This window comes from Cynocephalus volans, chromosome 11, assembly GCF_027409185.1.
Source record: "Cynocephalus volans isolate mCynVol1 chromosome 11, mCynVol1.pri, whole genome shotgun sequence".
Classification (NCBI taxonomy): domain Eukaryota; kingdom Metazoa; phylum Chordata; class Mammalia; order Dermoptera; family Cynocephalidae; genus Cynocephalus; species Cynocephalus volans.
The window spans coordinates 43,931,075-43,947,874 of NC_084470.1; the positions used below are offsets into that span (position 1 = coordinate 43,931,075).

General features: G+C 40.0%; 1 protein-coding gene across 2 annotated transcripts in view; it reads right to left on the minus strand.

Moving 5' to 3' along the window:
• The window catches only part of OSBPL10 (oxysterol binding protein like 10), a 270,826-nt gene that overhangs the window by 161,167 nt on the left and 92,859 nt on the right, over positions 1-16,800 (minus strand). For both annotated transcript variants that reach the window (XM_063115072.1, XM_063115071.1), the window contains exons 2-3: positions 8,469-8,644; positions 5,601-5,680 (exon numbers count right to left, since the gene is read on the minus strand). In XM_063115072.1, the coding sequence (XP_062971142.1) occupies positions 5,601-5,680; positions 8,469-8,644 (256 nt within the window). The remainder of the gene's footprint in view (positions 1-5,600; positions 5,681-8,468; positions 8,645-16,800) is intronic.

Here is a 16,800-nt window from a genome sequence, read left to right on the forward strand (position 1 = left end):
CAAACATTGTCTTCCACTGATTTCAAATGACCCTGAGTTCTTTGATGTATGAGTTCTTGAAAATAATGGGGCCTATTTGAAAACAGACACATGACTATAAATGGATTAAAAAGCATCCTGTTTTCCTTGAGGGGTTTGTCAGAGCAGCAAGGGCGCCCAGAGTCTGACCTTCCAGGCAGCAGCTTTACTGAAGATTAGCACGTGCTACTGAGCTGCCAAGCCTGCAGGGTGCTCCATGCCAGCAACTGGCTTTACTTGCCTTGTCTTGCTTGAGTCATATGACAACCTTATGAGACAGATGCTGTCACCATTTCAAAGATGAGAAGACAGGTGATTAGAAAGAAGAAAAATGATCTGAGCAGATACGCTCAATACGTAATTGGCAGAGCAGGGATCTAAACATGTCTTCTCACTCTAAACTCCACAATGTTTCTTCTAAACCAGAATGTCATGAATTGGAACATGGACATACTCAATCAGAAGACACCATTCACTCAAAGTTCACAGGAACCTGCCAAAAATGCTCACCTTGTGTAATCAGCTTATATTCCAAAAATAATGAGTGCAAAAGGCTGATGTTACTTTCAAGCAATATCACTAAAGCACATTTTGGAATCAGAATCAATGTAAAAGACTGGAGAAGGGTTCATTTGATTACATTATAATTACAGACATCCTATTGCAGAGCTGTCCCTTCCACAATGTAAGAAGATATGGGGTTCATGGTTCACCTTCTACCAAGAAACTAGGATGGGAGATGGGAGAGAAGGAGCATTAAGCACTTGGGCTCTTGTCGTAGCTCAGTCGCTTGGCAGCTACGTGACTTTGAGCCCATCATTTAAGTCCAGTTGGCCTCAGTTTTCTAATTTATAGAGATAATACTACCTACCTCACAGGAGTGCTGTGAAGAGTACCGCAAACATGGGTGCAGCTCACACAGATATAAGGTGTTAATAATTACTACTTCTGCCAACAGGCCCGTTCCTGTCCCATTCTCAGTGCTTACCAAGTTCCCATAACAGACCGATCCCTATCATAGGGGTTTCCTACCACCACCCACTTGATAAAAATGACAAGAAACCCACTCCTGCATTTGACACTTTCCAAGTCATACAAAAGTAAATTCTCATGAGGATGGTCCTTACAGTTCTCTCTGAACATTTTCCTAATCAATGCAGTCCTGTACAGTGCTTTAACTTTTATGCTGCATTAAAAAATGGTACGCTTTGATTTGTTGTTTATGTTTTCAGGGAAAGTCATGTTCTATTCTTCCTAGCAGACCAATTCCATCCCCTGGCAACCAGACCTTGAATAACAGTAGAAGCCAGAGGATGAACCTTTGTGACATCGATAAAAGGGAGATCCCTCTGCTGTATGGCAGTTTCTGTCCATTTAGAAGCAGAAACTGTCCTAAAAAGGGACCCCACCACCCATGGAGAGAAGCATCTGGCAGTCCTAACTGACATCTGTGGGGTAAGAGCAAGAGCAAGAAACCAGGAGATCTAAGTTCAAGTCTTAGCACCACGGCCAAAGCTCCCGGTTGGAGTTTCCTCACGTGTGAGTAAACGAAAGAAGGCTGGACTAGACAGTAAGACCTCTAGATTTCAAAGGCCAATATACATTTAAGTCTGGGAACTGACTAAGGGTCATCCACTTCTGATTTGTACAAGTAAGAATATTAAGAACACACTCGCTAAAATAGATAAAATGTAAAAGACAAAATCAACTACTGATGCACACAACAGCATGGATGAAATTCAAAAGCAATTCTATAAATGAAGGAAGTCTAACATGAAAGACTGTATAATTCCTTCCATAGAACATTCTAAAAAAAGCAAAACTATAGACAGACAACAGGTCAATGGTTTCCAGTTGCTGGTGGGGAGGTGGGGCAGAGGGGAGGAGATTGACCATAATGGGTAATAAGGTAATTTGGGGGGGATGATGGAATTGTGATTATGGTGGTGATTATCTGACTGTCAAAACTCACTGAACTCTACGTTTAAAAGCAGTAAATTTTATTGTATACAAATTATACCTCAATAAAACTGAATTTTTTTAAAAAGGCAATTACCAATCAATCAATACTTCACCATCTTCCACAATGAAAAGGAAAAATATTTTAACCCTTCAAAAGCAAAGCAGTATAATTTCTGGGGAAAAAAAAAAAAAAGAGTAGTCCTTCATATTGAATAAAGATGACTTTGGAAACAATTCCCTCCTTGTTTTTCTCATTTCACTTCTAGACTGGAGAAAACTTCATCAGGTCTGGGTTTCGGAACAACTGGACTGGTCCTCTTTAAAGCTCTCTTCAGCTCTACAGTTTTATAAATCTGGTTATCCTACAGTTCTCTCTAAAGTGAGTTTGAATGACAGCACAATTTCACCTGCCTAATATTTGCCCCGGAGAACACTTGATTTTAAATAAAAAGTTTTTAAAGGGCAAAATTCCAAACAGTTGTAGGGAAAGTATTCTCTACAGTCTACTGGGGAGGGATCTGATCTGATCTTCTGAGAGAAAATGAGGAAGAAACACAGTGAAGAGAAGACATACATTCCTAATAACCACAATACAAACTAAGCAGCAACCCTACAGGTAACTGAATATTAAGTTTATAATCACTTTAAGCCTAACTTCATTTTCACTACTAACTTCTGCGTAAGCAGCCTTGGACTTCATAATGCTTCTGCTGAATAACCAGGTCTGTTCACAATTGAAAAATTAACATTCCCTGATTGATCACACTAGCAGGGGTATAAATGAGTGGTAGTAGCAATCACACCTGCAGTTCTCAAATAAGGAATCCTATGGACCCAAGCTTCTAAATTATTATTTATTTTGATTCTAATATTAAATTATTCAGTATTCCTAAAACTAGAGAATATATCAGGAAATCAAATTCTCCTTTGGAGAATCTTCAAATTCTTCCCCCCCCCACCTTTTATTTTTTTTACTACCTTTAGGATGCCTTTAGGATTCCTTCTCTGCAGTGATTCATCAAAATACCAATGCACTTGGAGTTGGTTCCCCTACCTCAATTCCTACTCCCAAAATAAATTCCAGATGAATCAATGATTTAAACCTGACAGTTAAACTATAAACTCACTGAAAGAAAACTCTGAAGACTATTTTCATAATTTTGGAGCAGAAAAGCCCTTTCTAAACATGATGCAAAATCAAAAGCCAAAAATGAAACTATTTGTAAACTTGACTACAAAAAAATTAAATATTCTGCATAGCAAAAAATTTATTCAAACTCAAAATACAAATGACCTACTAGGAGAAAATATCTACAGTACAAATGATAGGCAAAAAATAAATATCCTTCATATGCAAAGAGCTACTGCAAATCAAGAAGAAAAAATGAACTCAATAGAATAATGAGTGAAGGATATAAATCAGCAGTTCACATAAAAGAAATACAGAAAGCTCTTGAACAAATCAGTTTAAACTGAGGGTCCACTTATATGGGGATTTCTTCAATAAATATATTCAAAAAATATTGATTAGGTATATTATGCATTCATACCTAAACATGCATGACATACCTAAACAAACACTTAAGTAAACTAGGCTATTAGTAAAGAAGTATAACTACTACTTACATAACAATAGTCCACACACACACTGCACAGGGTTCAGTACTTAATTAACGTCATATGCAGATCGGACTGCATCGGGGGTGGTTCCCCTAACCCTGCAGTGTTCAAGGGTCAACTGTACATGTGGCCAGTAAACATTTGAGGATATTCTCGGGCCCGTAGTATTTTTAGAAATAAAAATGAAAAAAATGGGCCATCCATTTTTGATGTGTGAGAATATCATACACTGAATGTTAATAATTCCCACAATTGATGAGAGGGGGAAACAAACCCTTATACAAAGAATTTGTGGGAGAACAAAGTAGGGCAATTTTTTAAGAAGACAATTTAGCAATGTCTATGAAAATTTAGAAGACACATTCCACGATCCAGAAATTCCACTGGTATGAATTCATCCCACAAATACATAGCTAGAGGTACAAAAGGATACATGTACAAAGGTGTTTATTAAAGCTCTCTATATAACAACAAAACAGGAACCCTAAATGTCCATCAGTAGAGGACTTAAAGCACTGACATCCATCCCTTAGAACACCATCCAGCCATACTAAAAAGAGTAAAGTAGACCCATATGTCTGATACGGAAAGAACTCCAAAATATATTAATAAGTGGAAAAAACAAAAGAGAAAACAGTATGTATATGATCTCATTTGTGTAAAAAATAGATGCAGATAGATATAGACACATACACATACCAATATATACTAATACATGCCTAGATTTACTTGAATGACATATAAGAACAGGTAAGAACAATTACCTCTAATGAGCATATGCAAGGGTACTTCAAAAAGTTCATGAAAAGATTTATATTGTCTTTTAATTCTATTTCTCCATGAACTTTTTGAAGTACCTTCATAGGGCAATAGGTGGGGATAGGTTCTTTTTATTTTATCCTCTTTTGTTTTATAAAAATAAAAAGTAAAAAGATACATATCAAAGGAAAAAAACAAACTGCCCTGCCTAGGTGTATATAAAACACTGATGAAATGTCTAGAACTCCTACTATGATTCATGGAAAATAAAGGCCAGAGGGGAAAAAGCAGGGCCCTGCATACAGTTTGGGGCAAGTCAAGAGGGGCTTTACAGGTAAGTACAACTATCCTAAGGAGTCAAGGAAAAGGGGATGTCTCTTTAAAAAAAAAAAAATTGTGAAGAAATCATTTCGGGTTGTATCTGGAGGCAAAACAGAAGGTTAAGTAAGACATTTCACGTGATCCTGAGACAGAAAGCAGGCAGATTATAGCACTGTATGGAATCATCAAAAGTTTGAAGTGTGGATCTTTGTACCAGGTGCATGAAATACAGAAAAAGACAGCAATTGGAGGCAGTAACTAAATTTGAAGGGGTTGCACTCTGAACATTTATTTTATTAATATTAATTTTATTGCCCTGATAAATGCATTTTGCAATTATTTTCTGTATTTTAATGATTGGAAATACTCCACAATAATCCCTGGAAATGTCCACCTTTTATCTCCCTACATCAACACAAGATCTCACAAGATCTGAGGAGAAAATAAATCATACTTGGATTCCAAATTACCCAAGAACATTGTTACACACTTGGAATGCAGAAGCTCCTTGCAGAGTACATATTCAATTCGGGATCTAGGTTTTCTTTAAGGATCACTGACAATAACTAGTCTACAAACTGTAAATCTGACTACTCTGCCTCCACAATGAAATCATCCACTGGAGCTTCTCAACAGACCAATTAACAGCTGCCTATATTGGCGACAGAAAGCAATAGAAGCGGCTTTGCAGAAATAGTTACCATAGTGCCCGCATGCCTCCCTATTCTGCCTACAAGACAATCCTACTACTTTTCTCCCGCCTTTAAATTTAAACACAGCAGGACAAGTATGAATTACATTACGGTGGATAACTTAAAAAATAACACGAAAAACATCTCCCCCCCAAAAAGAGATAATTGGGCTGAAAGGTAGCCATCCAGGTTACTCGAACGCCTCCTTCCTCTCCCATGGTTACTTACCTTAGAATTCGTTTCCATGTGGTATTTGGCACAAGCTCGGAGCTGAGTCACCCAAAACTGTTTCTCTTTTGCATCAGCGGCTAAAATAGAGAAAACAGAAAGAAATGCTTGCAGCGATTGTTCCAAAACACATCCAACTCATTTCTACACCCACCGAAGAGGGCGGGGGCCTGGCAGATGAGAGTCAGAGGGAAAAGACAGGAAAAAGCAAACACGGATAACAGCGTTCTCCAGAGGCCTGGACTTACACCAGAAAGCAAATTACACGAAATCTCCACAGAACACTCCCTCCTGAACCACGTTAAAAATGTATTCCGAAATGTCTGTTATAACAACAATGTTGCCATTTTTTTAAACCACCTCGGAAAAAGTCATTTCTACTTCTTTAAAAAGGCAGCAGGGAAGGGAACACATGATTATTTTTAAATGCCTGTACCTTGTGTGGCTAATATAAGAATCAAAGTACAGTTTTTCAGGGCCTTTTGTTATCTATCAGAGTTGCACAGTGTAGATATTAGCATTGCCAAAATAAGCGTTTGGTTGAATTACCATTTTAATACGTATTCTCAAGGATTCATATAATGACTGGAGAGAATGAAATACCAAATGCTGCCTTAGAGATCCTTAAATTCTCCCCAAGGAGACGGTAAAGAGCAAGTCAACTGCACAGTCATATTCCTCTATCTGTACCCCATCTCTCTCAAATAATATATATAAAATTACTCTTAAATATCATGGGTACATAACAGGTTCTAATAAAATCTTGAACATCAATTTAACTGCATAAGTAACTGAATAAAACATTATAACATAACATCAACCAGATAAATGTGGAAAACATTTTGTGGAAAACAGAATAATTCTCCTAGAAATTATCATTGTTTACAGAAATGGGCCTATGTGTTGTCTGTCAATAAAACTGGACTTCAGCTTGAACTTTCAGGTGAAAAAATAAGAGTTGCAAAATGGAAAATTCTTTGGCTCAGTCCAATTTAAGGCATGTAGACGTCCCTTCCAAATCCACAATGATTTGTCAGCAGGCCTGTCACACAAATATGATAAGCACAGTGCAAGACAGGTGAAATTAATCCAAAAACAAAAGATTTTACAGAAACTGGGGCTTTTATCCTTAGGAAACTTAAAAAACTGCCTGTTTGTGACAGTACTATCTAAAGGTTCAGCACCAAAACATCCTCCAAAGCTGTGCATCTCATGACATCATGACCCAGCTCCGTTACATACATGTGAGATAGGAAATGAGAAAAACCACAGCCACCTCCTGTGGGATGGGCAAAGGACAAGCCATAAGTATGCAGAAATTCATCCTGCCTTCTTTGTAGTTAATAAGTTTTAGCTAAATTTAGCACTTGTAATTATTTCATGCAGATAATATAACTTTTATATTTGCTATTAAAACTACCCTTTAAAAAAAAAAAACCTGGGGTTTAATAATCCAGAGAATATTAACAACTCCATGGCAAAATAAGATGCCTCAATTGTCAAATTTGTTGGATTTTTCCTGTGTGTGGGTTCATGTCATTTTATAAACCACACGCAGGGGGAGAAAGTGCCATTAAGGTTTTCACCTGCTATTGTTTCTGCTCTGACAATTTATTAAGCAATAAACAGCAAAGCGAAGCTGAGAACCATATAAATCTAGCCAGCTGGAACGCACACGGCATGAAACTCAAAAGAGAACATGTCTCTTATCACGTTTCCAAAAAAACCTTCTTCAACTCTAGGCATTTGTATTTCATGGCTTTTGGATTGTTTTACAGATTTTGAAATACGATTTACATAGAGATAATAAAGAAACAGCTTATTCCATCTCTTGGGTAGGAAAGCTTGGTGGTAGGACAAAGCCAGTGGGACTGCGGTGAGGAATCTGGGCTCTCACTGTGGCTTTGCAGAGGCGGCTTATCATGGTCAAGGAGAGATGATAAGGCACCTTTTGCTAGTACGTAGTACTTACTGAGGCAAAGAAAAATGTAAGAAGGCAGAATTGTTAACCATCCCTCAATACTTAATATATACTACCTTTCCTCGGGCCTTAATAAATAATATTGATGGCATGTGTGCGCACGTGCATTTGAATTTTTGTTTGTTGTTTTGTTTTGCTGTTTAATTAGAAGAAAACTGCCAGAAGAATCCTTGCAATGCGACCACAACAGAATCCTGGTAGAATGATCCAGCAGTCAAATTACACTGCTACGATCAAGGGCAACATTTCTGTATGATGGATATGCCTTCAGGGTAAATGCTGGACTCTCTCAATGGTCATCCTCAGTTCCGAGGATGCTGAGCAGACATCAGTCTTCAAAGCAGCAAAGAGAAAGGGAGAAAACATACAAAGGGACACTGACTCAATACGAGCTGGCTTCTCAACAGGGGCTACTACTACAGTGGATTGAATAAAACTTGAATAAAGGGGCCCTTTAGGAAGAGATGGCTCTAGAGAGGCTTTAGGGAGAAGGCACTATGACCCTTTAAAGGCTGGTTTTGTCCTTACAGCACAGACCCTACAGGGTACTCAGTGAAGAGTCATACTACAAGGTCAAAGAAATTGGATACTGAGCTAACATTCAAAACCTTCAGAAGTCCTAATGCACAGCTGCCCTTGCAATCACTCACCTTTCCTTTGTCCTTAATTCTTCAGCTAATTAGGAGAAGCAATTCCTAATGTCAAGCTCCATCTCCCCACCCAGGGGTAAGAGGATCAGTGTCTGTCTGCCACCACAGAGTCCCCCAAACAAAGCACATTGTTAAAGGTAATTTAAAAGAAAAAATCAAAAAAACAGAGAACCATCACCATGGCAACTATAAACGTAGCCCATGAGGCCTGTCTGAAAAGTTACCAGAAGGACGTACCTCTCAGTTTATACATCTCTCCGTTAGCAGAGTACACGACCAGCATGTGGGGAGCTTCATCGCTCAGGGACACTATGGCTCCAGATAAAGACAGAGCTCCTCGAGGCTTCTGGTGTTTGCTTTGCTCATTCACAAAATACTGCAGGATGCCAGCCTCAAAATCCAGTACAAAGTACCTGCACAGAGAAACCACAGTACATCATTTTTCTCCCCCAGCCTATTCCACACAGCAAAGCAGAAAAGCAAAGCAATCCTGAATTTGCCATCAAGGCTCCAAATCCGTGAAGCTGGAAACCAAAAGTCCCTCCCAAGTGTCCCACAGAAGTCAGCCGAAATAGAGAAAGAGTAGGGACAATCCATTCCAGATCCTTAAATCAGAATGCAGCTTGTAACAGGCCACTGTGGGCAAGGGCCAGGTCCTTTCAGGATTTGGTATAATGCCCACCACTTCGCCCAGCACCCACAGATACCACATTAAACCTCAGAATGGCAGAAGACTAGCAAAAACATTGCAACACAGTCTCTTGTGACATGTTCCACGTGACTTCACAGGAACAGCTGGAATTCACTAGCCCTCTAAGAGAGGTGGCCTTACACCCAAGCTAGCAGCAGCAAGCTGGGCCTCCAAACTTCCTGCCTGTGGCGTGGGGCTGTGAGAAGCCTAAGCACCTGACATCATCTGCTAGGGAACTGGGAATGCTTCCTCAACCCCCTGGCCACATTCTCCAGCAGGCCCTTCTATATATTCTTTTTCACACAAGCAAGAATTCCCTCTGCTCTGGGAGGTTGATATGCCCCTAAACTCTACAGCCAGAGTAAAAGAAGGAAAGCTGCAATTTGCCTAAATCACACAACACATCTTAGTAGCCAAGTATCTGGCCTGTTTATTCTCTCACGCTATCAACTAGGAAAATAGTAAAGACAAATCTTCCTTCTTCACCAGGATGAAAATGTCTTCATCTGAGACTAAAATTCTTTGGTGGCCTAGAGGCCCAGCACAGCCCCTACTGACTTTTCTACCTTCTCACTTTATGCTCCACCCACATTAGCCTTTTCTCTCTTTTCTCCTATTCACCAAGTTGCCTCCTACCACAGGCCCTTTGCACATGCTGTTCCCACTGTTTGCAGCAATTACTCAATATGTGGGCCACAAGTTTTGATCCTCCACAAACTGTTACCCATTCATGACAGCTTTTTGAAACTTCTCTGCATCTGGCTTTGTTTCAACATTTAACTGCATGATCAGTTGGACTTGTCTCAATGAACAGTTCAGATATTGTCAAATACACATGGCATACCAAGCTACATACTAGCCATGAATCAATCACAATGCAACTGGAAAAAAAAAAAAGAATAAAGTAGGTCCTTCACGACAGCCAGTTTGAGAAATACTCCCCCAGAATGCCAATTGCCTTGCCTAGAATATAGTTCCCTCCCCTTCTTGCCCTGTTAACCTCTCCTGACCAGGTCAAATAGTCCTCCTCGTAGCATTTTGGAATTCTCCTCCACGGCACTGGCCCCAGTGGAATTCTACATTTGGGTGATTATCTGATTCTGTGTCTAGTTTCCCCGCTAGACTCTTTGCTCTGTGGAGGTAGAACATGTTTTCCCCTCAGTGCCCAGCACAGTGCCTGACACTTCATTGCTACTCAGTTAACATCTGTTAAAGCAATGAAGAAAAAAACATGCTGAATCCCACAGTTCCTCATCTATGCACCAAGGCAGCTGGGTCATACAGTGAACGCAGAGGCACTGCAAAATATTTCACGTTTCTGAGGGACACACGGTGATACTTAACATAGGTCAGATATTGTCCATAGGATCAACACAGGCAGTTTTCAGTTTCAATATTAGATTACGCTACATTCCTTTTGATGACATCTTATCTTTGCCAAGGGCTTCAGCAGGTTCCATGATAAAAACAAACATCAGTGTAGGACAGGAAAACAGAACCTTGATGTCCAATATGATTCCAAGGTCTGAGAAGCTGTTCAGTGCCCAAAGGTGGACACAACACACTAATAAGTAATTGTGGTTAAGAAAGAAACAAAAATATTTTTCTTTCAACTGATATTATTTTTTCAAATGGCTGCTGAGTTGTTAGGACATAAATATGTATGAAGTTGTTTGGAGCTAACCACTTAATAAATGAAACTGTTACATTTTCCTTTTAACCTAGAAGCACCGCCAACCAAGAAAGTTTGCAAACCTCCAAACTAATTCATTCTCACAGCAACCTAACAGACAGACATTACCCTATTTTACAGATATCCTGACGCTTGAAGAAACTCAAAATCCAAGCCCAGCTCATCCATGTCCAAGGTTCAGGTCTAGTCCACTCCCAAGCCCAGCTCATCCATGTCCAAGGTTCAGGTCTAGTCCACTCCCAAGCCCAGCTCATCCATGTCCAAGGTTCAGGTCTAGTCCACTCCCAAGCCCAGCTCATCCATGTCCAAGGTTCAGGTCTAGTCCACTCCCAAGCCCAGCTCATCCATGTCCAAGGTTCAGGTCTAGTCCACTCCAACAATCACCACCTCTCCTTGATTCTCACTCAAGTCCTCCATGGTCACTTTGTCCGTGTTACTTCTCCACTACCTACATATGTACTTTATTCTCCAAACCTTCCTGCTCCAACAGAGCTAATAAAACTGACAGCTCCTTTGCCTGGCAAAAGAGGTCCCTATTCATCCCCCATCTCCATCTCATTAGTACATGACTACCCAGGTCTCAACCCTCTATAGCTCCAATTCCTCTAAGAAATCTTCACTTTTAATTATTTTTATGTTTAATTATTTTTAATACTCCAGATGGCCTGCCCAAGACCATTATCTATTTTACTCCTCTCCTTTCCTCCTATCTCTCAAGTCACTATAATAAAGACACTTCTGGTTCTCACGATTAGCATGGATAAATCAAGACACAAAAATGCATCATAAACAAGGGCTATTCAAATTGTGATCCCTAGCCCAGCAGTATCAACATCACCTGGGAGCTTAACAGAACTGTAAATTCTCAGACTTCACCCAAGACCTGTTGAATCGAAAACTCTGGAAGAGGAATCCAAGAAGCTGTGTTTTAACAAACTTCCAAGTAATTCTGATGCAGGTGAAGTGTGAGAAGCATTGGCCTAACCTACCATCATCAAATCCCTTCGCTCCTCTACTACTGGACACGACTAAAATATATTTCCCAGCTTTCCTTGCAGTTAGGGTGTAGCTGTCAAGCTTTAGCCAATAGAATGTGAGCAGAATCTCACACACACACACACACACACACACACACACACACACACGCATTTGCACGCAAGCACACACACAGAAATGGGGACAACCTACAAGGCAACTTGGGAAACCTACAGTGGGTATGGCAAAGACACAAAAGGGAAGGAGCTTGTGTCCCTGAATCACCACCTGGAAGAGAATCACCTGCTGAGGAACACACACATCAGACTGCTACAGGAATGAGAAAGCAACTTTAATTAGGCCACTAAGATCAAGATCTATTACAGCAGTTTGCTTTCCATTAACAAATACACAAAAAAATATTTTATTTCTATTTTCACGTCCTTCTACTTGAAATTTGCTCTTACTCTTTAATGTGGGGTGAAAACCAAACTCCTTCAATGAGAGAAGAACCAGGGTAATGTCTGAGCTGCCAACAGTCAAATTATTTAAGTGCTGACCCTGCCTTCTCCTTAGGAGTAAATGTTTTCAGTTTGACCTATATTTAATGTCATCATGCCTGTGGCTGTGCAGACACTGCCTGTGGCAAGTCAGAGCATTCGTAATAATCCTTAAAAGTGTAGGAAAGACAACCAGCCTCAAATTACAGCGCTTTGTGATCCACCCCACCTCCCACTCCCCAGACGTGTGGCAGCCCCACTCATAAGCCGCTCTTACACAGGGGGAGGAGAATTGAGGATACATTTTCAAGAAAAAAACAAAAGCAACTTGGCCTCAACTTCTCAATTTCTCCCACCCCTCTATGGCATTGACTGGAATGAAAAATGGCTTAAGATCTTTCTCCTGACTGCTTCTACTAATGTGTTGACTGGGAACCTGTCAGCTGCCCTGTCTCCTAGAGGCAGCTTCCCAATGCATCCTGTTCAAACAAGTAACTACATATCTGCAAAGGACATTATTCAGAGGCTGGTACAAAGAAATGAATTGAATGCTGTTTTGTTTTTTCGGTAGGGATGACAGAATAACCAACTGATGTCACATTATGCAGGGTGTGAGGACACATTAATGATTTTTCACATTAACTTTTCAAACTGACATCTTAATTCTAACTTCCTGCCTCAGATGGAAAAAATGTTTCCACTTCTTCCTAAAATACTTTAAATGCAAATGCACAGGTTTGAATCATGTGTACTAAGGAAGGTCAGAGATAATTTACTCAGTTAAAAATTTTATCATAGTTGCAGGGGAGTAATGAGGATACTATCTAGTTAAAAATTGCAGCAGACTAAAAGCATTCTTTCAGCATGGACTTTGAAAGTCAAGTCAGACTGTGTCCTATACAGGTAAGAGCTGTCCAAACGGCATTAACAAGAGCAATTGCCATTGGTGACATCCCTTGGGAGGAAAGAAATTAAATTTGGTTTCCTGCAGGGTCGTGGTTCTGTCAGGTACTGCTGTTTGGAGCCTGCAGCTATATCTGCAAGTCACAGCATTCATTCTAAATAAGAAAGTTAACCACATTTCTGGATTAGGCTTCATTAAACCAAGTGAAATTTGTTAGATAAAATCGTGAAACATTCTTAAAAGGTCTTCCCTTCTAAAGAAATGAGTAAGACAAACCTAATTCCTAGGGTCTATGTTTTTTTGTTTTGTTTTTAAATAGTTTCTTTGAGCTACAGTGTGCATCTTGGCTGCTGTGAAGGTGAACTTAATTACACACAGAGTATATTTTCTTTGCTATGCTAAAAAAAAAATCAATCAATCAAAGAATGTGCTGGGGGGAGAAAGGAAAGAATGAGGAAAGAAATCAAACTCATGAAGAAAGCCACCATAATTTTCTTTTTTTTTTAAATCAGGCCAGCGTCTTGGTGGTAACCTTGCCCAATTCCTAAGTTGGGCGATATCACAGGTGGCAGGCCCCTTCCAGTAAAAGGCTGAGGACAAGCCATTGCCTACTAATTTCCTTCACACAAATCCCACTGCTTTCAAAAGAGACACAAGTGCACACACATATACACTCATATACACTTACACCTGCACACAAGTGCATGCACACACTCATGCTGATACCCACAATCATATGTGCACTCCTACACACTCACATTGGTGCACACACACTCACATATGCACACAGATACTCACACTCATGCTCACACGTATCCATACTCATACATTCACAAACTCATGCACACTTGCACAACTGTACGCACTCTCACAAACACACCCACCCCCACACTCACTGTGCACATGCATTCACACACATACACACTCACTTGCACAGGCTCTCGCTCACTCACTCCCACACAAGCACCACCCCTACCTAATCACAGTACACCTCTGAAAGGTCCTCTGTCCTCACCAGTAGCCATTTAACCCCTGCCCTCCCCCAATCTGCCTGACAAAGTTGCATTAAGATTCAACTTAAGGATCTAAAAGTTGACAAAAATACACATCTTACTTTTACCTTGGAGACGGGGGAGATGGGGCCTACGAGCACACCAGCAGCCAAACTCCAGCTATAAAGGAGAAGAGCGGGGCAGGGAACAGCTCATTAATGCTGCCAGGTAGAGGTGACAGCCGAGTGACAAGAGAACTACAAAGAGAAAAACACGCAATGAAAAAATCTTCCTTTGAAGAGGAACTTTACTAGACAGGCTGGTCCCAACAAAAAGCAAATCATTTCACCTAAATTTAAAGGTGAAAATTAAAACGACAAGAGTCAAGAGCCCATAAAGGGGAGGTTGTGGCCCTCTGCTTGAGGACTGAGCAGAATGCCTGCCATAACCACGTTATTGTTGTTACCAAAGGGTCTTCAGACTCCTCTTAGTCTTCTTGTGAGGACCAGTCCCCTCAGCTCCACACCAGATGCCTGAGCCAGCACCGCTGAGGCCCCCCGGCCGCCCAGGCCCACCTGCCCCATGGGAACGGGGCTGAGCCACCACGTGCACTCAGACTTCCACACCCCACCTTCCAGATCCATGGCAACGGTGACCTTGTTCTCCAGCCAGAGACCCTTCTCCACGTGGGATCACTTACTGTCCTAGATCCCAGTCAACACCCCCACCAACACTGCAGAATAGCAGAGCTGCTCCCACCCTCGGCGTCCTGCCGTCCTCCAGGGCGCCACCCCTGACTGGCGTAGGCAGAGCTGGAAGGAGGCTCTTCCCAGTGCAGTACACACTGACCTTAAGGTTTCAGTAGCCTTCTGATTCCCTGCTGCCCACAGACACTTAAAACATCGCCATTTCTGAGATCTAGAAGCACCATGTTTCTAAAATTTCCAACCTACTACTTACAAAAAACAAAAAACAGGAAAAACCTGCAAAGTGAGGCATAGGCTGTACGTGAAAAGGGAGAGGGACCAAATGGTGGCTGCATTTTCCTAAGTCTACCCTAAGTCTTCAAAATTACTACCATTTGTTGATCATTTACTGAACACTTTTCATCTCCAGAGATCAACATTTTAAAGGTCTCCCAAACGTTACCTCCTTGCAGCTGCCAATATCACATAAGAGAAGATGTCTACACGTCCCCAGGTAGGACCTATAATGCCTTGATCATTGTGGTGAAGGAAAGCAGAATGTCACCCCAAAATGTGCCTGAACCTACAAGGAAGAAGGAAAAGAGATTTTTCCTTCCCTACAATGATCTTGTCACCTCAAAAGAGTTCACACTCAAAACTCTTAGAATTTATGCTCAAAACTCTAAGTTTCTGGCTTGAGAGAAACTTGAGAGGATAAATCTTCCCGAATTTCTCTCATGATAACCAAACTTCCTGGAGAGGAAGATGCTGGGTCCTACAGCCAAAACTTTACAGCAGGTTCCAAGGCACAGCAACTTCAGGCAAACTCAATCCCAGCCAAGTTTTAAAGTCTGAAATCTTCTTTACTTTGGGGATTTGTGGCAGTGGCTAGAGAAAGGCAGTGGCCTTCTTAGATCTCTCAGCTCACATCCAACAAAGAGATTCCCACCATTGCCACCACTGAGAAACAGAGTCCAACACACTTCAGAAGGCACTAAATTGTCAGAGGGCTTAAGGCTCATAACCATGCAGGGGACAAATATACTCTGTTATGTAAGAACTATTAGAACACGATCCATTATTAAACATATTCAGGCATGCAATGTGATGAGTTCAATCTCAAACATATCAACAAAAACTAGATATAATATGACTTATCTATAGCATAACCATTATGCTTGTCTTCAGACATCTTAAAGATCTCTAAACTGAATCATTACTAAAAACAATTGCTAATATTTACTGAGCACTTTCTGTGTGCCATGCATTGTATGCTGCACACAAAATTAATTCATTTATGCCTCACAGCAGACCTAGAAAGCTGATGTGACTATAACTTCTTTCAAAAGATGAAAAACTTTGAGCATAGAAAGGCTGATAATTTGACCAAGATCTTACAAAGAGAAAATGATGGAACCTAGATTATAATCTCAGCAGACTGGCTTTATTAGCCTACGTATGGTTCTAATCCATTCAGATAGTGTGTTGAGAGAACAGATGCAAAATCATATACTCAACAACACAAGATCAAAAATACTTAAGTCAAAAACTGACAGAAATACAAATAAAAAAATGAAACAAATGTGTGGGGAAATTTCAGAATTCTATCACCTAGAATTAAATAGGTAAATAAAACAAATAATATATAGATTCAGAATATAGGCCCAAATTTTATTTTAAATTTTCAATTTAAAAAATTTAAATTTTACAAATAATTCCATACCCCAATGAAAAATATGACTTTTTAAATGTGCATGAGACATTTTCCAAAACATTGACTAAGAAAACGATTAAACACTAAAAAGTAGAAATTTCATAGGTCATGTTCTTTATGCCTCATAGCAAAATAAACATATGGTATGTTAAAGAATTAAATGTTTAAAAAACTAGTATTTTTAAAAGGTAAACTAAAATTATAGTTTTAATAATATAGTTTGTAGTATAATATAGACATTGTATATTATATAAAATATAATGTCGTTTATCACATAGTTTTAATAACATATTATATGGTGAATATTTTTAAAGTTAGGGTAGGGACAGCATCACAGGAGAGGCAACACTACAAAGAAAAGTATTGACACATTTCTAAATAGAAATAAAACATCTCTAAAGCAAAAAAAAAATC